Source organism: Mixophyes fleayi, chromosome 1, assembly GCF_038048845.1.
Source record: "Mixophyes fleayi isolate aMixFle1 chromosome 1, aMixFle1.hap1, whole genome shotgun sequence".
Taxonomy (NCBI): domain Eukaryota; kingdom Metazoa; phylum Chordata; class Amphibia; order Anura; family Limnodynastidae; genus Mixophyes; species Mixophyes fleayi.
In genome coordinates, this window is record NC_134402.1 from 362858 (window position 1) to 390000 (window position 27143).

Consider the following 27143-nt stretch of genomic DNA (forward strand, 5'->3'; position numbering starts at 1 on the left):
TCCCAAACGGTAGCACATTGGTGGACGAAGTGGCCAAAGTCACACATTTGGGATCCAGTATAGGATGATCGGAAGAATCCAAGATGTCAGAAGGAGGAGCAAATGCCCGGGATAAAGCATCTGCTTTCCTGTTCTTTGCAGCAGGTTTGAACGTTATAATGAGTTCGAAGCGAGGAAAGAAAAGTGACCACCTCACCTGTCGAGGGTTTAGACATTGGGCTGTTTGTAAATAGAGGAGATTTTTGTGGTCGGTGAAGATGGTTACTGGATAATGAGCCCCCTCCAGTAGATATCTCCACTCCTCCAATGCGACTTTTATTGCCAACAGTTCTTTGTCACCGATGGTGTAGTTCTTTTCCGCGGGTAGAAGACCACGGGAGTAGAAGGCACAAAGATGGAATTTCTGTTGCTCAGATCTTTGGGAGAGAATAGCTCCTAGTCCGACATTGGAGGCGTCCACCTCGAGAAAGAAGGGACGGTTTACGTCAGGCTGCCGAAGAACAGGGGCGGTAGAAAATGCTTCTTTAAGGCTTTGGAAAGCGTGAAGGGCCTCGGAGGACCAGTGTTTAGTATTGGCGCCCTTCTTGGTCAGGGCCACAATAGGAGAAGCAATAGATGAGAAGTTCAGGATAAAACGTCTGTAATAATTCGCAAACCCCAGGAAGCGTTGTATAGCCCTGAGGGTAGTTGGCTGGGGCCAAAGTAGAACGGCATTAACTTTGTCTGGGTCCATCTCCAGACCTACTCCGGACACGATGTATCCCAAGAATGGAATTTGAGATAATTCGAAGGAGCATTTTTCTAATTTGCAGAATAGGAGGTTCTTCCGCAGTCTGGAGAGAACTTCTGCCACATGTTGATGGTGGGAGACAAGATCTTGTGAGAAGATTAAAATGTCGTCCAGATAGACTACAACGCACACGTATAATAGGTCCCGGAAGATCTCGTTCACGAATCCTTGGAAGACAGCTGGGGCATTACACAGTCCAAAGGGCATAACTAGGTATTCGTAATGCCCATCCCTGGTGTTGAATGCTGTCTTCCATTCGTCGCCTGACTTGATCCGGATTAGGTTGTAAGCGCCACGGAGATCAAGTTTGGTAAAAATCCGAGCACCTTTTATACGATCAAAGAGTTCGGTGATAAGAGGAATCGGGTACCGATTTTTTACGGTTATGGCATTAAGCCCCCGATAATCAATGCAGGGTCATAAGGTCCCATCTTTCTTTTTCACGAAAAAGAAGCCCGCTCCAGCGGGAGAGCTGGAAGTTCGAATGAATCCGCGATGAAGGTTGTCCTTGATATACTCTGACATAGCCTGTGTCTCTGGTAGCGAGAGAGGGTATACACAGCCCCTAGGAGGGTTTTTGCCAGGTAGTAAATCTATGGGACAATCCCATGCCCGATGAGGTGGCAGGCGTTCAGATTGTGCCTTATCGAACACGTCAGCGAACGGGGCATACTGTGGAGGAAGGCCCGGAGGACCAGGTGTTATAGATGATCTGTTGATTTTGAGTGGTACCACTCGGGTTAGGCATCTATGATGACAATCCGGGCCCCAGGATGTGACTTGGGGAGCACTCCAATCAACTTGTGGTGAATGAAGCTGAAGCCATGGAAGGCCAAGAACGATGGGACTAGTAGTAGCAGGAAGGACCAGCAAAGAGATTTTCTCTCGGTGTAAGGCTCCAATTTGAAGGGTCAAAGGAGTCGTACAGTGGGTGATAAGTCCATTAATGATGCGAGAGCCGTCTATAGCGGTGACCGATATGGCGGTTTTTAACGGGGCCACTGGTAGGGACCACTGGTTAACAAGAGCACTGGAGATAAAGTTGCCGGCAGCGCCGGAATCCAGAAGTGCTTGAGAGATAAAAGATTTGGTGGCTGAGAAGATGGTAACATCAAATGCACACTCTTTGGAATCCATAGAAGATGGAGAGGAGTCCAGGGACCCTAACCTTACCTCTCCAGAACTGGTTAGGGCCTGGCATTTCCCGACTTCTTAGGACATGAGTTCAGGCTGTGAGTAGGATCAGCACAATAGATGCAGAGTCTATTTTGTATTCGTCGATCCCTCTCACTAGATGTTAACTTAGAACGTCCTACCTCCATGGGTTCCACTGGAGGGGGAAGGTGACGAACTTGAGGTGATGGGTGAGTGAACCCCTTAGAGGTGCTTGTTCTTTCAGACTCCCTCTCACGGAATCTCATGTCTACCCTATGACATAGGGAAATTAGATCGTCCAAGGAGGAGGGTAACTCTTGTGTGGTCAGTGCGTCTTTGATCTTATCCGTCAGACCCTGCCAGAAGGCAGCTATCAGGGCCTCGGTGTTCCACTGTAGTTCAGAGGCGAGTATCCGAAACTGAATGACGTACTGGGCCATAGAGTGTGATCCTTGGCGTAGTCGGAGAATGCTGGAAGCCGCAGAGACAATGCGGCCAGGTTCATCGAAAATTTTGCGGAACGTGGAAATGAAGAGTGCACTATCCTCCAATAGGGGGTCATTTCTCTCCCACAGAGGGGAGGCCCAAGCAAGAGCCTGTCCGGAAAACAAAGAAATGAGGTAGGCAATCTTGGCACGGTGAGTGGCAAAAGGGTGAGGTTGAAGCTCGAAATGGAGAGAGCACTGATTCAAAAAACCTCTACACGTCTTGGGATCTCCATCATATTTTGAGGGAGTAGGCAGGTGTAGCGTGGAAGCAGTAGACACCTGGAATGGCACTGGGGAAGGAGAAGGCGCTTGAGGTTCAACAGTCGCTGAAACAGTTTGTAGAGGAACTCCTCGGGTGGCCAGAGTCTGGAAACACTGGAACAGATGTTGCTGCCGAACATTCTGTTGTTCCACCCGAGTGATCAGATGCTGCAGCATCTCCTTAGCTGTTGGTTCCAATCCTGGGTCTGTCAGGGCCTGATCTTACTGTCACGAGCACTAGGAGTTTATACCCGAGTTTCACCAGATGGGACTCTGCTAGAGAGGCGGGGTTATGGCACGCACCTCAAAGCAGGCAGGTGAATGATTGGAGCGACACAACAGCAGGAGAGTAGAGATAGTCTGAGGAAGTCAGCGACTTGCAGCTATGATTAGAGGAAAGTCAGCGACTTGGAGCAGTAAACTGGAGGCTGAAGATAATGTAGACACGAGGAGTGGACGTGGATAGGTGATGGTAGGTAGAGGAGGAGTCAGTGGTCTGCGTACAGCAAGTTGTACCACTGCAGTGATGGGAAGAATAGTACTGGTGCAGGTAGGAAGCAGGGTAGTCGGTGGTCTGCGTTCAGCAAGTTGTACCACCGCTATGGTGAGGAGTCTGGTCCAGGTGTAGGAAGGTAATAGGAGAGTCAGTGGTCTGCGTATAGCAAGTTGTACCACCGCTGTGATAGGAGGACTTGTCCAGGTGCGGGTAGGTAGCAGGAAAGTCAGTGGTCTGCGTGCAGCAAGTTGTACCACTGCTGTGAGAAGGAATGAGGACTTGTCCAGGTGCAGGAGAGTGAAGTTAAAAGGCAAACTGTGGCTGTATGGAAACAGCGCGAGTAGAGCAATGTCTTGTGAGACAGAGATGGAAGGTACAATGAATAGTCTGTATGGAGTAGATGCCTTGCAGGGAGGAGAAGCTGGTCACAGCAGATATGCACAATAACGCTAAGTAGTAGCGGGAGGAGATATCGTAGCTTGAGTGAAAGCTTGTCCTAAATGAAGCAATGCAGTAACACAGTCTATATGGGTACTTGTACCCTGTGCAGCAAACAACAATGGATACAACTGGTATGCGAGCAATAGGCAATAGTCAATAGTCAGTAGAGCATACCCAGTTGTGTAGATCCGGAATCAGCTGAGAAGTGAAGCGTTGTAGCGGTATGGGAACCGCCGCTGAGTTGAGCAGGGAGCAGCGTGGAAGCTGAAGCACGAGTAGAGCTGGAAGCAGTTTGGAAACTGTACACAGGAGTAGAGCTGGAAGCAGCTTGGAAACTGCACACAGGAGTAGAGCTGGAAGCAGTTTGGAAACTGCACACAGGAGTAGAGCTGGAAGCAGTTTGGAAACTGCACACAGGAGTAGAGCTGGAAGCAGTTTGGAAACTGTACACAGGAGTAGAGCTGGAAGCAGCTTGGAAACTGCACACAGGAGTAGAGCTGGAAGCAGCTTGGAAACTGCACACAGGAGTAGAGCTGGAAGCAGTTTGGAAACTGCACACAGGAGTAGAGCTGGAAGCAGCTTGGAAACTGCACACACCTATAGAAGTTCACTGGGAGAGAGACTTCAAGATCAGGCCACTACCTAAGGCTGCAGGTGCCTTAAGTAGGGAGGAGTGATTGATCCATCAATCACATTAGTGGTCAGGTGTAGTTGTTAAAGGGACCTGCGCATGCGCAGTGCGACAGGATGGCGGACGGCTGCGGTTCCACACAGGTGTGAGCGGGAAAGATGGAGAACCACGTACCCGAGTGGAGGCACTCACACTCCGGTGAGTGACAAAGAGGAGGCGGGCGGGTGTTGCGCCCTGGCGAGCCCACTGCCCACAATTACTTAAACAATAATTATTAGTCAGCCGCAGTGCCGCCCCCCCCCAGAGGCCGGAGCCCTAGGCAGCTGCCTAATTCCCCCTAATGGTGGCGCTAGCCCTGCTTTGAAGTCTGCTTATAGGTGAGCAATTTTTGATTGTCTAATTCTGTTTTATAGAGAATCAGTACATACTACTGGTACATACCTCTTACATGTCCTGACCTGCTCTGAGGGATTTCTATAAATATATGATCTTTACATATTTTATTTAACTGCTGAAGAGACATTAGTGGCTGGTCGGGTCTGTCCAGCCACCATATTACCTATTGCTGCTGGATACTGACCCACCCTCAGCTCTCTTATTGGCTGAGCTCCCTGTCACATGGAGCAGAGCATTCAAATCAAAGGCTGGGGATTGGTCTGCAGTCCGTTCTCTGCCCCCCACCAACCCCTCTGCTGACTTCCATTTGTATTTAGCAACACATGCTGCCCCTTGTGCCACTTATCAACACAACAAATGTTTTATTTTATACTTTCCAAATGCTTTAGCAAAAAGTAACCGTCAGAGGAACGCAGCTGGGGGGAGGGTGCCATTGACAGGTACAACAATTTATTTAATAAATAAAAAAAAATTATTCAATTTTCTCTTGGTATGTGGTACATTTGTCAGATTTTGGAGAGGGTATATCTGTGGTTAAGGTATGGTGTTATGAAGTGGTGGTGGGTGAAGGGGATTTCAGTGGGTGAGATATGGTGTTAGGGAGTGCTGTTTAATTGGGGGTATTTTAGTGAGTGCGAGATGATGACAGGCAGAGATGGATAAAGGGGAGAGAAGCTGGGGGCAGGTGTCCCCGGCCCCCCTCTCAGGGTGTTCCCAACCAGGTGCTCTCAGGTTACAGGCAGGTAACAGTGTGATACCTGGGTTTTGGCCCCTCCTCTGGGACTAGCCTTCATGTAGACGGGGATCTTATGATCTGTTCCTCCCGTCCTTCCCATATGTAAGGCCTCCTCCTATCCCTGTCATTGACAGATGTCACATGGGATGCGCACCACACGACAGAACCCTCAGAAGAGTCTGAAAGAAGGTAAGTGAGAGGGAAGGGGAGGGAGCATCTTAATATAATGTGGGTGGGAGGTAGGCTATTCATTTAATGGTAAAGAGTGGGTGGGGCAAATTATTTAATGAGTGCAATTTTATTTGTGGGGTCATTGTGGGGCCATTTAAATCTTTCTAGATAGTCTATGATGTCTTTCTCCAGCTAATGGCTTGGTGATCATGTCCTCTGCTAAACAATATTACAGGTTGAGAAGAGCTTGTTCCTGCAAATCTCTTAAGAAATGGTACTTCACATCAATGAGTCTGGTTCTTTGTCCAACTAATTAGTCCTTCACCAAGTAGAAATAGGTAACCATTTGTGGACTTTCTGTCGGTAGTGTCTCCAGCCCAATCATCTGGTCAGATTACATTTGCTGTTTGCTGGAAGTTTAAGTCATAAGTTGATAGTTCTCTTTAAGGGGCACATTTATCAATCTTCTCATGAAGTGAAAAATAGTTTTCAATCCTTATCACATTGATAAGGATTTAACTATTTCTCAAATTTATGAAAAACGTAACACAGAAACAGCAGTTCCGAAAAACTGCTGTTTCTGTGATAAAAAAACAAACCACACACTTACCCCCCTCTTCGGGACGCGGTGTCTCAGGATCTCCTCCAGGTCCTCTTCGCTCCTCTTCATACATCAATTGCGCATGTGCAGTTTGAAGAACTTATGTTATCCTGTGTCATTGTCCATGTTATCCGGTGTCATTTCATTTCTGCGCTGATATTCATATATGAGTATCACACAATCTAGTGTGAGTTTTGCTTCAGGCCTTGTTTACAGACCATGTATCAGTGTACTGTATGTGTCATTGTCCATGTTATCAGTATGTATCAGTGCACTGTATGTGTCATTGTCCATGTTATCAGTATGTATCAGTGCACTGTATGTGTCATTGTCCATGTTATCAGTATGTATCAGTGCACTGTATGTGTCATTGTCCATGTTATCAGCATGTATCAGTGCACTGTATGTGTCATTGTCCATGTTATCAGTATGTATCAGTGTACTGTATGTGTCATTGTCCATGTTATCAGTATGTATCAGTGCACTGTATGTGTCATTGTCCATGTTATCAGTATGTATCAGTGCACTGTATGTGTCATTGTCCATGTTATCAGCATGTATCAGTGCACTGTATGTGTCATTGTCCATGTTATCAGCATGTATCAGTGCACTGTATGTGTCAGGTAAACCACACAGGAGTATGGCTGTTGTGTGGTTGTATTGTATATCCTCCCCTCTAGATCTGAGCTGTGCTACAATTTCCATCAGTCCATTTATATGCTCTTACATAGTCTTTCCTCTACAAAGGGGGGAAATGTTACTCCTAGTTAATCAAGTACATCAGAAAACATTAATAAATGGTTTGTAGCAATATACGAAATAAATTTCACAGAGAAGAGGCAAGAAGGTGCTCAGAGTAATACGTCCTCCAATCCATCCATTTGTTTTGGGGGGAGAGCTGGCAGATGAGGAGTATGGGAGCCCCAAGGTCTCTATGACATGACTCTTTTGAATTTTGGACCCACTACATATCGCTTATGGTGCTAGAGTATAGAGGGCCATTTCAGAGGAGGGGAGGGGGTCAGGCTTATATTCATCACCACATTAATTAGACCATAATGATTTTCTCTTCAGGCAGCTCCGCGTTATGCAATAAGTTCCCAATCTCACCACAGTTCCTCCAAAAAATGTAGATCCATTCATCATTGCCACTAATTCAGTTGTATAGAGAACTAACATCAGTCCCTGCCCCATTGGAGCTTACAGTCTAAATTCCCTAAAGTACACACACACCAACCGAAAGAGACTAAGGTGAATTTAATATCAGCCAATTAACCTACCAGCATGTTTTTAGCATATGGGAGGAAACAGGAGCACCCGGAGGAAACAGTGATGTGTTTGCCATTCTCGCATCTAGGAAGCAGCGTGTGGTATATGGCAATTTTCACTTAAACATGGGGGAGTTGAGGCGTGGCTTGACCGAGCATAGAGTAATCCGCATGACACTTGCTCCATCTAAAATCCTGATTGTTATCCTGCTCCATGCACTAAAGCTGCTGAATTTCAGGTGAAAGTGGATTCATACATTGGATTTACCATGGCCTGTGTGAAGACTGCCGGCTGCTCTGGAGCACCGTCACCTGATATCCCAGAGGGTCTCTGGCTCTGAGCTGCCTCCCCTGCTGCTGCCCGCTGGGGGAATTGTGTGATCCATACCTATGCCAAAAGAACTTTACAGCTGGAGACTTCTGTTGAATATCTTTAAGCTCCCTAGGGACGTGGGCGTGGCGCTGAGTTGCTGTGTGTGGGTCAGCCACCTCAGATACACCTGTACTAATGCACATTTATTATCCTTATCTTTATGTGACCCCCCCCTGGGCTGTGGGTGTGGAGGTGTGCTGCCCTCTGCTGGTCTTGTGCATCACTATAGTATTCTTCACAGAGCTCAGCTTATTCTACTAATTCAGGGAGAGGAGCTCTGCTGCCACCTGGTGGTGTTCCTGTTGCAACTGAAGGGCCTATATATCTGCTGTGCTGATACTGTGTGCAGATTCTGATGGACATAAGCCCTGTTACACTCTAGGGATATATACTGGAGGAACAACCTGACCTTCTTTTCTCTATATATTTGTAAGATCCTCTGGGCTCGGGGTAAAGAGCTGTGGTACTGTGGCTGGGTTGATATCTCTGACCCATTCACTCCTCCCTGGGACTTGTTGACTGCTCTGTGTCCAGGTGGCCCTCACACCCCCCCCCCCCCTCCTCCTTCATATTTACCATCATGGGGAAGCCCAAAGCGGCGGCTGCTGCGTCTAAGCTTCAAAAATATGCCCGTGGCTCTTGTGAAACTGGTGCTACAGAGTCTGCCAGTACCAAGAAATCATCCACTCACCCCCCAGCCTTGCCGGCACGCTCTGCAGAGGACTCTTCCTCTATCCAACAGGTTCTTCTTCTCATCGGAGAAGAGACTCGCTGACCATACAGGTGAGGTGCAGGTGGACCTGTCTCTTATCCGGCAAGATATGTAAAAGACGCGGGAGCCGGTTGAGGAGGTGGAACAATGCATATCAGTGTTGGAGAATGCTAATGTACCCGTTCGGGGAGACATCGCAGAGCTGACTACTCAAGTTAATCCCTGCAAGCAAACAATGTCAGACTTTGAAGGGCTCCGACGCCGCAACAATTTACATTTTATGGGCTTACCCGAGATACCTTACCCTTCTTGCTCCTGATGACCTGGGTGGGCTGCGGATGAGGTGGGACGCCCTTAGATGATGACAACTGGAGTGCCATTCTTGACAGTGCCAGGGAGGCCACCTCCTGTACCAGTTTTAAGCAGGTGCAGTTATATATAATATACAGAGTCTATTACTCCCCACACAGGCTGCACCAGATGGGTGTCAAAACTAACTCTATGTGCCCAAAGTGTGGGGGAACCCCTGTTGACTTCTGCCACCTCCTTTGGATCTGTCCTGTGGTTGGGGACTTTAGGACAGAAGTGGTAGAGGGAGTATAGGATACAGACGTCAGGATTCCCTTGCAATTTCCTAAGACCTGTGTGTTTGGTATCGAAGTGGATTTACTATTGGGTAGGAACGCAATCAGATACATCACCAACTTCCTTGTATTAGCTTATAATAGCCCGAAAGTGGATGGCCGGTGATGGGCCCAATTTTGCTGTCTGGTCTCGTTGAGTTAAGTCTAGATTTGCAGTGAGATCACTAGCGGCAGATTTTGATCCACCTTGAGTAGCCCCGTCTTCCTCCTTCCCCCACGCCCCGTCTTCCTCCCCCCCCACGCCCCCCCCTCTCCCCCTCCCCCTCCTCCTTTTTTTGTTTTTTTTTTAAATGTCTCAATTTGATAACTGGATACTAGGGTTTGGGGCCATGGTGCTCGGTGGGGATGGGAGGGGAAGTTAGACCTGAGTGGGCTAAATGTTATGTTGGATATTTATTTGAACTGTGGGTTGCATATATGATTTATAATTTACATATGTTTTCGTGCAGCGTTATAAACTCAAAAGAACTGGAACTGTTTGCTAAGTTACTTATGTTATGTTGTATCTGTATTGTTTTAAATTTTGAACAAAAATAATTGCTTTAAAAAAAACAAAAAAAAACGGGAGTGTTAGCAAAACACGGGAGAGTTGGCTAAACATTGGCGTGTTTCAATTCACAGCAAATTGCTAGAGATGACCAGAGATTTCGAAGATCAGAGTAAAAAAACGCAGCTTAATACATCTGATGACTTGGACGCAAATCTCGGGTTATCACCATCGATGTGCCGCAATTTTAAATCGCTGAAAAAATCGGAGCTTTATACATTTACACCCTGTTGTTTTTATGTCTGGGCTTCTGGTGTCCGGGTTTTTTATGCTTTCGTCTGGACCCATAACCTGTTGCAGATTGCACTTCTTTCCGTACGCTGTCCATAGGTACACACTGGGAAGTTCTTTGTGGAATAATAACTTTATATTAAACTGTGCAATTAAATAGAAACAGGGCACATCTTGCATCTAACGTCAACATGAAAAGAAACTTGAATATTCCATGTACAACAGACTACATTACTATAACACAGAGTATAACACCACATTTAGAAACAGCTCCACCTAAAATCCCTCCAGTGTAATCCATACTTGCCAACTTTTTGTCGTTGGCGTCCCGGAGCCTCCCGGGGGCAAGTGGGTGTGCGGGGGCGGGGCACTGAAAAGCGTGTCAGTTTGGACCCGCCCCAGCAGGGGACAGGGCCAAATGTCACTATTCCCATAGAATTGGGGCATTTTGGACCTAATTCTGCCTACTTCACTAGGAAGTGGGCAGATGAAGGAGATTGCCATACACTCCCGGGAGTCCGTGAGACCCACCCAAAATGCGGGAGACTCCCGGTCATTCCGGGAGAGTTAGCAAGTATGGTATAATCATTCATGTAACATTAAATCTGAGTCTGTTGCAATATCTCAACAGTAACTTATTTTGTACTGGGGGAAATAGATTGATGCTTAGGGTGACCTGATTCTTGTCTTGAGGTCACTGCTAGGTGTACTCCCAGTCAGTGTCGGAGCCACCGCATCTCAGGATAAGACTAGAACAGATATAGGGGAGGAGCAGACAGGTCACTGCTAGGTGTACTCCCGGTCAGTGACGGAGCCACCGCATCTCAGGATAAGACTAGAACAGATATAGGGGAGGAGCAGACAGGTCACTGCTAGGTGTACTCCCGGTCAGTGACGGAGCCACCGCATCTCAGGATAAGACTAGAACAGATATAGGGGAGGAGCAGACAGGTCACTGCTAGGTGTACTCCCAGTCAGTGTCGGAGCCACCGCATCTCAGGATAAGACTAGAACAGATATAGGGGAGAAACAGACAGGTCACTGCTAGCTGTACTCCCGGTCAGTGGCGGAGCCACCGCATCTCAGGATTAGACTAGAACAGATATAGGGGAGGAGCAGACAGGTCACTGCTAGCTGTACTCCCGGTCAGTGACGGAGCCACCGCATCTCAGGATTAGACTAGAACAGATATAGGGGAGGAGCAGACAGGTCACTGCTAGCTGTACTCCCGGTCAGTGGCGGAGCCACCGCATCTCAGGATAAGACTAGAACAGATATAGGGGAGGAGCAGACAGGTCACTGCTAGGTGTACTCCCGGTCAGTGACGGAGCCACCACATCTCAGGATAAGACTAGAACAGATATAGGGGAGGAGCAGACAGGTCACTGCTAGCTGTACTCCCAGTCAGTGACGGAGCCACCGCATCTCAGGATAAGACTAGAACAGATATAGGGGAGGAGCAGACAGGTCACTGCTAGGTGTACTCCCGGTCAGTGACGGAACCACCGCATCTCAGGATAAGACTAGAACAGATATAGGGGAGAAACAGACAGGTCACTGCTAGCTGTACTCCCGGTCAGTGACGGAGCCACCGCATCTCAGGATAAGACTAGAACAGATATAGGGGAGGAGCAGACAGGTCACTGCTAGGTGTACTCCCGGTCAGTGACGGAACCACCGCATCTCAGGATAAGACTAGAACAGATATAGGGGAGAAACAGACAGGTCACTGCTAGCTGTACTCCCGGTCAGTGGCGGAGCCACCGCATCTCAGGATTAGACTAGAACAGATATAGGGGAGGAGCAGACAGGTCACTGCTAGCTGTACTCCCGGTCAGTGACGGAGCCACCGCATCTCAGGATTAGACTAGAACAGATATAGGGGAGGAGCAGACAGGTCACTGCTAGCTGTACTCCCGGTCAGTGGCGGAGCCACCGCATCTCAGGATAAGACTAGAACAGATATAGGGGAGGAGCAGACAGGTCACTGCTAGGTGTACTCCCGGTCAGTGACGGAGCCACCACATCTCAGGATAAGACTAGAACAGATATAGGGGAGGAGCAGACAGGTCACTGCTAGCTGTACTCCCAGTCAGTGACGGAGCCACCGCATCTCAGGATTAGACTAGAACAGATATAGGGGAGGAGCAGACAGGTCACTGCTAGCTGTACTCCCGGTCAGTGGCGGAGCCACCGCATCTCAGGATAAGACTAGAACAGATATAGGGGAGGAGCAGACAGGTCACTGCTAGGTGTACTCCCGGTCAGTGACGGAGCCACCACATCTCAGGATAAGACTAGAACAGATATAGGGGAGGAGCAGACAGGTCACTGCTAGGTGTACTCCCAGTCAGTGTCGGAGCCACCGCATCTCAGGATAAGACTAGAACAGATATAGGGGAGAAACAGACAGGTCACTGCTAGCTGTACTCCCGGTCAGTGACGGAACCACCGCATCTCAGGATAAGACTAGAACAGATATAGGGGAGGAGCAGACAGGTCACAGCAGTCCCCTAGTCAATCTGGACCCCTTACATCTGTATCCCCTGTACATCCCCAATGGCAGCCCTGATTAGACTTATAAGAGAGACCTTTGCATTCTTCCAGCAAATAAACATATCCAAACAAATCAAATAACAATTTACATGATCCTCTGAAATACCATAATCATCTATAGCATGTGAGGACGATGAAAGTGGCATAAACGGTCATTACAATGCAGATAACTTATTTCTATGTTCTACAAAATACCAGCACTATTCCTTCCAGTCTGCCATCATACCTCCACTAGTACAGGACCTCTCGCCATGGAGTAACAGAATATAATTACATAGCACCATTTTCTATCATTGCTGCAGATGGTGTGGGCTGACACAGAACGCGTCGGGTGTGGCATGAAATTCTGTGAAAAGGTTGAAGGGTTTGATGAACAGAATATGTATCTCCTGGTCTGCAACTACGAACCACCGTAAGTCCTAATTATAAGCGATTAGCCAGTGTTGTGCATAGACCATGTAAGGTACTGGTGTAAGTGGCATTATGATTGGTGATTTGCCATATATTTTAGGAGAATGTACTGAATAACCTCAGGAGTGATTAGACATAGGCAGAAAGCTACAGTTTTCTAGACTTAGGCTGAGTACACACTACAGAAGATTTCTCCCAATGTGATATTAACGTTTTTACCAATGACTGAAAGTCGTGATCAGCAGCCGACCCACACAAACACACAGTACACGTTTTACACAACTTACCGTCAGATCTGTGCTCTTCATCTATCATCACCATCGGCTCATCAGCAGAAAAGATCATGACTCAGTAGACTCTATAGAGATCTGCCTTTGCTGCAGCATATGAGTGCATACACACTGCAATTGGTACAACATCACTACATCGTTTCCTGAGATTTTTAGGCCATTTATAAAATCAAAACAAACGATACAATGAGCTTTGGAGCGATAACTGTTCATCATTGGAGCATACATACTAGAGCGATATTGGGCCGAATGATCTTTTGTCGTGTGAATGGCCTGATAATCAGGTGAAAAACCTGTAGTGTGTGCCCACATTTACTATTACAGAGCTAAGAAAACCTTCTATAAGATCGCTGATGGTAAGAAGACCAGGGGGGTAAATGTATTATGCTACGGTTCTTGCAAGTCTCTGGAATTAGGCAAACTTGCAGAGCAAATTAAAAACGGCAATGTCTTTACAAAAACGTTTTACCTTTAAAGCCGTTGCAGTTTTAAATTTGTATCACAACGTCGCCAAATATCAGCGAATTGCAAAAACAGCGTCATAATAAATTTACCCGCAGGAATCTGTAAATCTGTACAGAGGCCAAATCTACAGCTACTTATAATACCAGACAAAGCGTCACCTAAGTGGGATCACTGTACATATACTGTATTACCAGCGTCACCTTAGTAGGATCACTGTACATATACTGTATTACCAGCGTCACCTTAGTGGGATCACTGTACATATACTGTATTACCAGCGTCACCTTAGTGGGATCCCTGTACATATACTGTATTACCAGCGTCACCTTAGTGGGATCCCTGTACATATACTGTATTACCAGCGTCACCTTAGTGGGATCACTGTACATATACTGTATTACCAGCGTCATCTTAGTGGGATCACTGTACATATACTGTATTACCAGCGTCATCTTAGTGGGATCACTGTACATATACTGTATTACCAGCGTCACCTTAGTGGGATCACTGTACATATACTGTATTACCAGCGTCACCTTAGTGGGATCCCTGTACATATACTGTATTACCAGCGTCACCTTAGTGGGATCCCTGTACATATACTGTATTACCAGCGTCACCTTAGTGGGATCACTGTACATATACTGTATTACCAGCGTCACCTTAGTGGGATCACTGTACATATACTGTATTACCAGCGTCACCTTAGTGGGATCACTGTACATATACTGTATTACCAGCGTCACCTTAGTGGGATCACTGTACATATACTGTATTACCAGCGTCACCTTAGTGGGATCACTGTACATATACTGTATTACCAGCGTCACCTTAGTGGGATCCCTGTACATATACTGTATTACCAGCGTCACCTTAGCGGGATCACTGTACATATACTGTATTACCAGCGTCACCTTAGCGGGATCACTGTACATATACTGTATTACCAGCGTCACCTTAGTGGGATCCCTGTACATATACTGTATTACCAGCGTCAACTTAGTGGGATCACTGTACATATACTGTATTACCAGCGTCACCTTAGTGGGATCACTGTACATATACTGTATTACCAGCGTCACCTTAGTGGGATCACTGTACATATACTGTATTACCAGAGTCACCTTAGTGGGATCACTGTACATATACTGTATTACCAGCGTCACCTTAGCGGGATCACTGTACATATACTGTATTACCAGCGTCACCTTAGCGGGATCACTGTACATATACTGTATTACCAGAGTCACCTTAGTGGGATCACTGTACATATACTGTATTACCAGCGTCACCTTAGCGGGATCACTGTACATATACTGTATTACCAGCGTCACCTTAGCGGGATCACTGTACATATACTGTATTACCAGCGAATCACCTTATCGGGATCGCTGTACATATACTGTATTACCAACGTCACCTTAGTGGGATCACTGTACATATACTGTATTACCAGCGTCACCTTAGTGGGATCCCTGTACATATACTGTATTACCAGCGTCACCTTAGTGGGATCACTGTACATATACTGTATTACCAGCGTCACCTTAGTGGGATCATTGTACATATACTGTATTACCAGCGTCAACTTAGTGGGATCACTGTACATATTCTATATTACCAGCGTCACCTTAGTGGGATCACTGTACATATACTGTATTACCAGCGTCAACTTAGTGGGATCACTGTACATATACTGTATTACCAGCGTCAGCTTAGCGGGATCACTGTACATATACTGTATTACCAGCGTCACCTTAGCGGGATCACTGTACATATACTGTATTACCAGCGTCACCTTAGTGGGATCACTGTACATATACTGTATTACCAGCGTCACCTTAGCGGGATCACTGTACATATACTGTATTACCAGCGTCACCTTAGCGGGATCACTGTACATATACTGTATTACCAGCGTCATCTTAGTGGGATCACTGTACATATACTGTATTACCAGCGTCACCTTAGTGGTATCACTGTACATATACTGTATTACCAGCGTCACCTTAGCGGGATCACTGGTACATATACTGTATTACCAGCGTCACCTTAGCGGGATCACTGTACATATACTGTATTACCAGCGTCACCTTAGTGGGATCACTGTACATATACTGTATTACCAGCGTCACCTTAGTGGGATCACTGTACATATACTGTATTACCAGAGTCACCTTAGTGGGATCACTGTACATATACTGTATTACCAGCGTCACCTTAGCGGGATCACTGTACATATACTGTATTACCAGCGTCACCTTAGCGGGATCACTGTACATATACTGTATTACCAGCGAATCACCTTATCGGGATCGCTGTACATATACTGTATTACCAACGTCACCTTAGTGGGATCACTGTACATATACTGTATTACCAGCGTCACCTTAGTGGGATCCCTGTACATATACTGTATTACCAGCGTCACCTTAGTGGGATCACTGTACATATACTGTATTACCAGCGTCACCTTAGTGGGATCATTGTACATATACTGTATTACCAGCGTCAACTTAGTGGGATCACTGTACATATTCTATATTACCAGCGTCACCTTAGTGGGATCACTGTACATATACTGTATTACCAGCGTCAACTTAGTGGGATCACTGTACATATACTGTATTACCAGCGTCAGCTTAGTGGGATCACTGTACATATACTGTATTACCAGCGTCACCTTAGTGGGATCACTGTACATATACTGTATTACCAGCGTCACCTTAGCGGGATCACTGTACATATACTGTATTACCAGCGTCACCTTAGTGGGATCACTGTACATATACTGTATTACCAGCGTCATCTTAGTGGGATCACTGTACATATACTGTATTACCAGCGTCATCTTAGTGGGATCACTGTACATATTCTATATTACCAGCGTCACCTTAGTGGGATCACTGTACATATACTGTATTACCAGCGTCATCTTAGTGGGATCACTGTACATATACTGTATTACCAGCGTCATCTTAGTGGGATCACTGTACATATACTGTATTACCAGCGTCACCTTAGCGGGATCACTGTACATATTCTATATTACCAACGTCACCTTAGTGGGATCACTGTACATATACTGTATTACCAGCGTCACCTTAGTGGGATCACTGTACATATACTGTATTACCAGCGTCACCTTAGCGGGATCACTGTACATATACTGTATTACCAGCGTCACCTTAGCGGGATCACTGTACATATACTGTATTACCAGCGTCAGCTTAGCGGGATCACTGTACATATACTGTATTACCAGCGTCACCTTAGTGGGATCACTGTACATATACTGTATTACCAGCGTCACCTTAGCGGGATCACTGTACATATACTGTATTACCAGAGTCACCTTAGTGGGATCACTGTACATATACTGTATTACCAGCGTCACCTTAGCGGGATCACTGTACATATACTGTATTACCAGCGTCACCTTAGCGGGATCACTGTACATATACTGTATTACCAGCGTCACCTTAGCGGGATCACTGTACATATACTGTATTACCAGCGTCACCTTAGCGGGATCACTGTACATATACTGTATTACCAGCGTCACCTTAGCGGGATCACTGTACATATACTGTATTACCAGCGTCACCTTAGCGGGATCACTGTACATATACTGTATTACCAGCGTCACCTTAGCGGGATCACTGTACATATACTGTGTGAAGATATATGGTTCCCAAACCACACGGACACGGTATTAGGGGAAAAATTATTTATTCTGCAGAACAGGGTTAAATACAGCAGGCCCTGTAAAGATAGCAGGTCCAACAAATGAGGAAATCAGGTGAAATAAATCCAGTGAGATATGTTCCACAGCTCGTCGCTGGCAGAGCATCAGCTCTTGGCCAAAAGGAGCATTCTTCATTCCGAAGGGCATGGCAGTAAACTCAAATAGTCCAAACGGAGTGGTGAATGCGGACCACTTCTGTGCCTCCCTGGTAAGGGGTATCTGCCAGTACCCCTTTCTATGGTTCTGCATGGACACATAGCGAGCTGCCCCCAGCCTGTCTAACAGCTCATCTACCCGGGTCATGGGATACACGTCTGTCACCGTTACTTCGTTCAGTTTCCTATAATCCACACAGAAGCGTGTACTCCGGTCTTTCTTGGGCACTAACACCAAACTGGCCGCCCAGGGACTACTGGATGGTATAATGACCCGCGGTGCCAGCATTTCATCGACCTCTTTGTTGATCATGTCAAGCACCTCGGGACTCACTCGATACGTGGGTTGCCGTATAGGCTGAGCCTCCCCGTTGTCGACATGATGGGCCAATACATGCGCCCAGGCCTGCTGGTGAACTGCTCTACCTCCAATACTCCCTTCATCTGTTGAGTCTGGGCTCCTCTTAACTGCTGGCCTATGGGCACTGCCTCCACCCTTAGGTCTTTTTTGGTTGCTGCGAGAATGTCGGGTATGGTGTCAGTCTTGGGGTCGTCCATAGGTGGGCAGCAGGGTGCCATGGCCTCTATTTCCCTGGTGATATACTCTTTTACCTATAAATGTGATAAGTACCCACCCGATTCCCGGTTCGTTCTAGTGCAATAATGTAATCTACCCGACCCTGTCTGTCCACTACGGTATAGGGCCCTGCCCAGGTCGCATGTGCTTTCTGGCAGGTACAAGCACCATCCCTTTCTGTCCAACTTCTAACTCCCTTTCTCGAGCCCCCTGGCTGTAATAATGGCGCTGCCGTTCCTGCGCCCCAAAAGTATGGTAATGAGCGAGCTGCAAGAACCTCTGCAGTCTATCCCTCATTTGTACCACATATTCCAAGACTGGAACCTCAGGTTCCTGGAATGACCCATCCCAGCTTTCCCGGACTAGGTTGAGAGGTCCCTGTACCCTTCCAGCATATAATAACTCAAAAGGAGAGAACCCGGTGGAATCCTGCAGCACTTCGCAGTACGCGAATAATAGCTGCTGCAATGACTTCTCCCAGTCTCCTCCGACTCAGCATATGCCCACAGCAACTGCTTAAGGGTCCCATTCAATCTCTCGCAAAGACCATTATTCTGGGGATGGTAGGGGTTGTGCGTAAGGGATGGACCCCAAATTGGTCCCTTACTGTCTGCAGCCAGTCCCCTTGAAATTGCGTCCCCTGGTCTGTGACTACTTCTTGAGGGAATCCTACATGGCTAAAGATATCCTTTAGAGCGGCGGTTCCCAAACTGTGCGCCGCGGCTCCCAGGGGTGCCGCCGGGCAGATATAAAAAAAGAAAGAACACAGAAACTTACCAATCTGGCGGGCGCCGGGACCCAGCATCCTCCTCTCTCCCGCAGCTGTCACTGAATATCGACGTCAGTAACAAGCTGCTGCGGGAGAGAGGAGGCTGCTGGGTCCCGGCGCCCGGCGGATTGGTAAGTTTCTGTGTTCTTTCTGTTTTTTATGGGTGGTGCGGGGCAGAGAAGGGGGGACAGAGAGCAGATGATGGTGACAGCGGGGCAGAGAAGGGGGGACAGAGAGCAGAGAAGGGGTCACAGAGCAGAGAATGGTGACAGCGGGCAGAGAAGGGGGGACAGAGAGCAGAGGATGGGGACAGCGGGCAGAGAAGGGGTCACAGAGCAGAGGATGGTGACAGCGGGGCAGAGGATGGGAACAGAGAGCAGAGGATGGTGACAGCGGGGCAGAGGATGGGGACAGAGAGCAGAGGATGGGGACAGAGAGCAGAGGATGGGGACAGCAGGGCAGAGGATGGGGACAGCGGGGCAGAGAAGGGGGGACAGAGAGCAGATGATGGTGACAGCGGGGCAGAGAAAAGGGGCCAGAGAGCAGAGAAGGGGTCACAGAGCAGAGAATGGTGACAGCGGGCAGAGAAGGGGTCACAGAGCAGAGGATGGTGACAGCGGGCAGAGAAGGGGTCACAGAGCAGAGGATGGTGACAGCGGGGCAGAGGATGGGGACAGAGAGCAGAGGATGGGGACAGAGAGCAGAAGATGGGGACAGAGAGCAGAGGATGGGGAAAGAGAGCAGAGGATGGGGACAGCAGGGCAGAGAAGGGGGGACAGAGAGCAGAGGAAGGGGACAGCAGGGCAGAGGAAGGGGACTGAGAGCAGGGGAAGGGGACAGAGAGCAGAGGATGGGGACAGCGTGACGAGGGGCAGAGGGGGGACACAGCGTGAGAGGGGCAGTGGAGGGGGACACAGCGTGAGAGGGGAAGTGGAGGGGGACACAGCGTGAGAGAGGGCAGTGGAGGGGGACACAGAGTGAGAGAGGGCAGAGGGGGGGAAGTGTGAGAGAGGGCAGAGGAGGGGGGACAGCGTGAGAGAGGGCAGAGGAGGGGGGACAGCGTGACAGAGCAGAGGAGGGGGCAGTGTGAGAGAGGGCAGTGTGTCTGGATGCAGAGGGGGCAGTGTGTCTGGATGCAGAGGGGGCAGAGTGCCTGAGGGCAAAGTGTCTGGATGCAGAGGGGGCATTTTTGCATACAACTAAATAAGTATTTCTGTCCTGACCTAAATACTTATTACAATTTTTTGACCCAACTACTTCTTAAACAGGACTGCTCAATAATTATTTTGGAGGGGTGCCTTGAAAAAATTTGGAGCCTCTAAGGGTGCCGCGAACTGCAAAAGTTTGGGAACCACTGCTTTAGAGCCTGGGCAATATGTTCAGCATCTATGGATGCTAGTGCCACTACCTTGGGGTATCTAGTCGCATAGTTGCCTACGGTCAGGATGTACTTCTTCCCTGTTCAGCTAGGTTTCTTAAAAGGTCCCACAATGTCCATGGCTACCCTCCTAAATGGGTCACCTATGATGGGCATGGACTGTCGGGAGACCGATGTGGGGGTCCCCCGAGGCGTTGGCATACATCGCATTATGACCTATGATGTTTGACCTCCTGGTTAACTCCAGGCCAGAAGAAATGTCGTAGCAACCAGGCACGGGTTTTACGAACCCCTAGGTGGCCAGCAAAGGGGATGTCATGGGCTAGTGCTAGTAACAGGCGACAGTCAATCAGCAGTTTCCTAGCCACTTCTGGCTCTAGAGGGTCAGCCTTGGCGGGCACCCGGTACAGCCTCCCTTCTTCCCACATGATCCTATCGTCCTGAGGTCCCCAATCTGTCCTTTCTCCCGCACTGCGGAGACCATCAAAGGATGGGTTAGTCTGTTGGGCTTCCCTAAATACCAGGTAAATCTGGTGCAGCATTATTCACCAACAGCAGTTCAGGTGGTGTGACACCTGATCCACCAGGGACATCCGATGCTGATATGAGTGGGTCCTCGGGAGCTGTCTCCAAAGCCCGTGCTCGACTCCGTGTGATAGCTCCCACAAAGTAACGTGGGTAGATAATCCATCCAAAAGTCCCACATTCACCTCACCCGATCCCTGGCCCCAATCCAACTTAACCCTGGCCATGGGGATAGCTGTAATCTGGCCTCCCACCATCCAAATTTTGATTTTCCGGTTCTTTAGCCATTGATTAGTTGGGTAAATAGAAAAGATGGTGATACAGTGCTCCCTACAGGTGTGGAATGTGGACACTGCAGCCTCGTGGGACCGGAGGGGGAAAGGGGAAGGGGAAGGGGTAGGTTAAAGGGTGGCTCAACCCTTGGATACAGTAGTATTAATTGCTAGTCCCTGGGCGCATGAACAATGATACCATGTAAAAAAGAACAATTTATTAGATAGTAGAGTTGCAACTATCATAGAGAGCTGTATATATCGCAGATATAGCAGTGGTGAATAAACCTTTTCCAACGCGTTTCACCTTGGGGCTTCCTCAGGGATTGTCAATCCCTGAGGAAGCCCCAAGGTGAAACGCGTTGGTTGAATCCACACATCTACACACTGCACAGTTCTTTGAAGTTTGTTTGTTAACAACCAAATTCAAACCCACCGCTACGAGCGGTGGCACCACAGTCGCATGCGCATGCGCAACATCATCTATCCAGAGACGGACACTTCCGCCAGGCAGCAGGACGTGAGAACATCTCCACGGCAACGGGCCCAAAAACACAAAGGAGCGTTTCAGGTTATGGATTAACCACAACTATGTGAACTGTATTCCGCTTCACTAAGGGTAAGTCCTTTAACCAGTCTCCGCAATTGGGCTCACCCGATGGATCTGTCTGCAATTTATAACCACTCTTAAACCAGGATTTATTTTCGGGACTGATCCACTACACATTTGGGGATATCCAACTGTCTGCACTATTCCATTTGCTGCATATCCTCACCCAGGATGAATGGATTTATGAGATTCACAATTGGACATTGTTTGATGATGATATATGCTTGTTGTATGCAATGTGCTGTTAGTGACATACCGCATAAGGTTTATTCACCACTGCTATATGTGTGATATATACAGCTCTATATCATAGTTGCAACTCTACTATCTAATAAATTGTTCTTTTTTACATGGTATCATTGTTCATGCGCCCAGGCACTAGCAATTAATACTATTGATTAGTTGGGACTAAACTGTGCCGTATCAGAGTAATAGAAGCCCTGGTGTCCCGGATTCCCTGCAGTTCCTGACCATTCACTTTTACAGACAACAGGTGCCCCTTCATATTTGCAGGGGTAGCCTTCCTGATTGCCGCTACCACCTCCACCTGATAGACTACTTTCTCCGCCTCTGGCGCATCAGGATCGTAATACCCCTTCCCACCCTCAATTGATGTTCCTTGGCACACTGACACTTGGGGGACAGCTGGTCTCAACCAGAGAACGGTCTTCCTCCCCGTGGGCAATTTCTTTGTATGTGTTGCGGTTGTTGGCAAGTGTAGCACCACCTAGGGTCAGATACTGCTGGACCACGAGGTCTCGGCACACTGGAGTACGCAGCTGGGGTACGTGGTGGCATGGAGTGTGATGTAGCCGGTGGTGTATCTCGATCGGGTGGGGTCCTTTGAATAGTCATACAATCACCTCCGCTAGATCCCCTCCATTGGGGGGCGGCTTGCAAGGAATTAATCAGCTAATGCTGCTGCTTTCTCTGGGGTAGTTGGATTTCTGTCCACCACCCACTCTCTAATTTCTGGAGCCATTTTATTCATTAGTTGCTCCAATACAAAGATGTTTTTAATGTCCGTTAGGGTTGTGGATTGCTTCCCTTATAGCCACTGATTACAGTTTCTTTGCAAAAAACTGCTAAATTCCGTATAAGAAGAGTCACTGTTTCTTGTCATGGTTCCAAACTTAGTGCGGTAGGATTCAGTTGTGACCGCATATCACGCCAATAACACTTTCTAAATCTCCTGATAGTCTCTTCCTTGCTCTGGGCTCAGCGCATGGTATGCTTCCTGCGCATGGCCCATCAAACTAGGTTTCAAATATTTTGACCACTCCGCCACATGTATATCATGCAATGCCATCATGGACTCAAATAACTGAAGGTGAGTGTCAATGTCCGTGGCTGATTCCATAAAGCGTGGTACATCCTGATATCCCAAACGTGGCATCTGTCTTTCTTCCAATACTGACACTGATGCCATTGCAGGTATCACAACCGGTCTACCCAGCGCTGCTCTCAATACTGCTGCCCTCTCATGTGCGGCAGCTCCTGGTCCAAGTACATCCAACCAAATCTGCAGCTGTTCCGTGTTACCGTCGGTTATTGCAGCTGCCTGAGTTGTCATTCCCCCGTTTCCATTACGGAGTTCCCCTGACGGGTCCTAAACCGCGTCCTCCTCTTCCTTCTCCTTACCAGGGTTTTCTACGTCCCACTGAGACAATTTTTTGATTAGGGACCCCCTGAAATCCGTTCAGTCGATTTTCAATTTTTCTTGCCTGACAAAGTTCCTGCAGTATTCCTTTCTTGGTGTTTCTGTATGTTCGTGCTGCTGTCTCCATTCTGCCTTTCCAATTCCGTGCTTGTCACCGAGTGATCCCACCGCTTGCCACCAAATGTGAAGATACGTGGTTCCCAAATCCCTTGGACACGGTATTAGGGGAAAAATAGAAGGATGATTTATTCTGCAGACAGGATTAAATACAGCACGGCCCCGTAACGATAGCAAGTTCAACAAATGAGGAAATTGGTTCAAATAAATCCAGTAAGATATGTTCCACAGCGCATCTCTGGAAGAGCATCAACTTTTGGCCAAAAGTTAGTCACACACATCCAGCTCCCAGGGTAGCCTCTATTATCACCTCCTAATCCCACCTTGGGAACTGCTTGTCCAGTGGAATTGCAAATGGTCTCAATTGGTGGGCTGCTTACACTATCCAGCCCCCTCCCCACCTCTCCAGGTGTCTTCCCTCAGGTGACCCCTGCTGGGTCAGGCTCCTGGCTGGCTGTAGAGCCCACTAGTGGACAATAGGGAGCAAACAGAACTAACAATGATATCTTAATTCACTTAACTCCTGAGTGGTCCCCGTGGAGGTGGAATTTAACCCCCGAAGTACTTTTCCAAGGAGATGTTATACATGTGTGTATATATATATATATATATGTTACATCACTGATACTTCCTGATAACAACATTGCTAAAAGTTGAGCTCAGGTATGGATTAGATTAAGGGATTGTAACCCCATACACCATGCCCTTTGCTTTACACAAATATTAGCTGATTTTGATGACTTACTGTAAACAGGGCGCATATGCTGCTCATGCCTAGGCGGACGCATCTCGAGACGTATACGGCTGTAGGTATGGGTGTAAATTTTTGAAAGTAATAGACAAGTATGGCGCTTATACTCTAACAGATGAACAAAAGTATAAATTCCAAAAGCATACAGTCACTTAGAAACTTCCTAGAACGATCCAACTCAAGTCCAGAAAAGTATTATCCCGTACAATATCCTCAATGTTCCCGAATTCAAAGTTCTCAGTTCATAGGAAAAAATTATTTATCCTAGTATTATGTTCTCCACCGATGTTCATCCATACAAAAAATAAAAAGATCACATTACCATAGGTCAATACAATTCCCTATGATCAATGCATATATAGCATCAGTGTGGTATTAGATTTAAATTAATCACCACCGTGTGTAATAAATCACTTTTTCATTAGGTGATACACTTACATAAGAAGAGACTTCTTGTCCAAAGTAAAAGCATATATGGAACTCTTCAATAATTTTCACATTGATCTCTGGATTTTATCTCAAAGACAGCAAAAGAAGAGAAAAATGCTCCACATAGTGCATTATCCAAAATGATTCTATTTAATGTTTACACACCATAAAAACAAATAAAATAAGTACATAAGAGGATTGTCACGGACGGTCCCGATAAAGCTGGACCCTTACCCTGTGTAAGATGATATCAGGCGTGTAGGGAAACCTCTATATCCCTCTCCATAGATCAGGAAGCCGGCTGGTTACCGTTCCACGCTCCACAACACTAGGGTTTCAGATTCCAAACCGTCTCAGGTAATCCGCAATTTTCCTCCTGGTCACCACATCTGCCGCCAACGCGTTTCAATTTTACAAAATCTTTATCAAGGCTGTGTGGTGAATACAATGGGCAAGTCTTTAAAAAACACTTCCATCCAATCAGGGCTTCCCAAATTTGCATAGAGTTACTATGGCTACCCGTTCAAGCTCGGGTTATTATATTTGAAGATGATAAGTCCTGGAAACTTTATAAATGTCTTCTTAATTATCACAATATACCCCAATGAATCATTGGTTTATACATACATAAAACATCTAAAAGATTTAGAAACTTTGTCCCGATTAGCTCAACGTTGCCATGGCAACCCGTTAGAACCAGGGTTCAAGAATATAAAGTGAAAACCAAACATTTTAAATTTATCCTCTTAAAGGGGATATGTACATATTATATTTAAGCAAAGGACTTAAAATAGGGAACAAAACATATAAAAAGAATAGTACCAAATGAATGGAAAAAGATATGAATGGTTACCATGGTAACCCGTTAGATCTATACTACTCCACTTAGAAGGATTTCGGAAGATATCATTCCTTACATTTTTATCAACAATTCTTTAAAAATCCACACAATCTTCTAGGTTACACCTTATGTTGTACCATAAAGAAAAACCTAAACACTAAAATTCATGAAATCTACAACATTTGAAACTTCCTTATAAAAACCATTTAACTTCGAAGTCCGAATTTAAACCCTTCGGTATCAATGTATCCATTGAGTAAATAAATCTCAATTCTGTCTTAGCCAGTTCTTCTTTAGATTCTTTTTTCCTCCAATCCCCCCAGATCTTTTTAAGACCACAGAAATATTTAATTGATGAAACATTACATTCATGTTCCGTCTTAAAATGCAATGATAAGGAATGTAAATCATATCCCTTTCTGATATTCCTTATGTGTTCTGCCCAACATTCTCTCAATTTTCGGCTTGTTCTCCCTATATATTGTTTTTTACATTCACACTCTACTAAATAGATACAATTGTTGGTATTGCATGTGATAAAATCTTCGATCTTGTAAACTACCCCAGTGCTACTAGATTTCACTTCCACCCATTTGGAGGATTCAGATTTTACATTCCTACATACAATGCATGTACCGCATCTAAAAAAACCTTTAGACTTATTCAATGTTCTTTGGGGTTTAGAAGTTACACTTTTGACTAAAATGTCCTTTAGTGTTGGTGCTTTTCTATTTATAAAGCCAGGGCGGTTTTTTATCGAACCTTCCAACTCCCTATCTTTTCTCAAAATGGGCCAGTGTTTTTTAATAACCCTTTCAACCTGTTTATAATAAGGATTGAATTTCATGATGAACGGAATGCCCAAATCCTTATGGATATCCCTCTTATTGGTACTCTGATTTGACTTAGGTATAAGAAGTCTATCTCGTTCTATATTCTGGACTTTGTCAATCATTAAATCTAATTTATCATTCTCATATCCCTTTCCTACAAATTGGTTTTTTAAAGAAAGAGCTTGTTGTTTATACACTTCCACTTTAGTACAATTTTGTCTTACTCTTTGAAATTGACCTGTCGGGATGTTTTCAAGCCATTTTACATAGTGGTTGCTGTTCACCGGAATGAAGGAGTTAGAGTCGGTAGGTTTATTATAATTTTTTGTACAGATATTACCTTCCTCTATATATATATGTAGGTCCAAAAAATGTATCTCTTGTTGACTAATATCAAAAGTAAGATGAATATTATATGGATTTTGATTTAATGAATTGCAAAACTCTGTCAGAGTAGAGGTATCCCCCTTCCAAATAAAAAATATATCGTCTATGAAGCGGAGCGAATCTGGTCCCCATGGCCGTGCCCTTCAATTGCATGTAAAAATCTCCTGAGTACCAGAAAAAATTGTTACTTAATATAAATAATATGCCCTCCAAAATAAATTCTTTGAGCCCTTCTTCCATTTCAACTAGATTTATATAATATTCGATTGCCTGTAGACCCTGGTTATGATCTATAATCGTATACAGAGAACTTACGTCAGCAGTAACTAGCGTATAACCCTCTTGCCAAACAATAGATTTAAGTTTATTAAGTAAATCCATGGTATCTCTTAGATATGATGGAATGTATTCCATAAATTTCTGAAGAT

General features: G+C 46.3%; 1 protein-coding gene across 2 annotated transcripts in view; it reads left to right on the forward strand.

The window, feature by feature from the left end:
• LOC142096023 (uncharacterized) overlaps positions 1-27143 on the forward strand; it is a 194895-nt gene that overhangs the window by 129000 nt on the left and 38752 nt on the right. For both annotated transcript variants that reach the window (XM_075178498.1, XM_075178507.1), the window contains one exon: positions 12800-12909. In XM_075178498.1, the coding sequence (XP_075034599.1) occupies positions 12800-12909 (110 nt within the window). The remainder of the gene's footprint in view (positions 1-12799; positions 12910-27143) is intronic.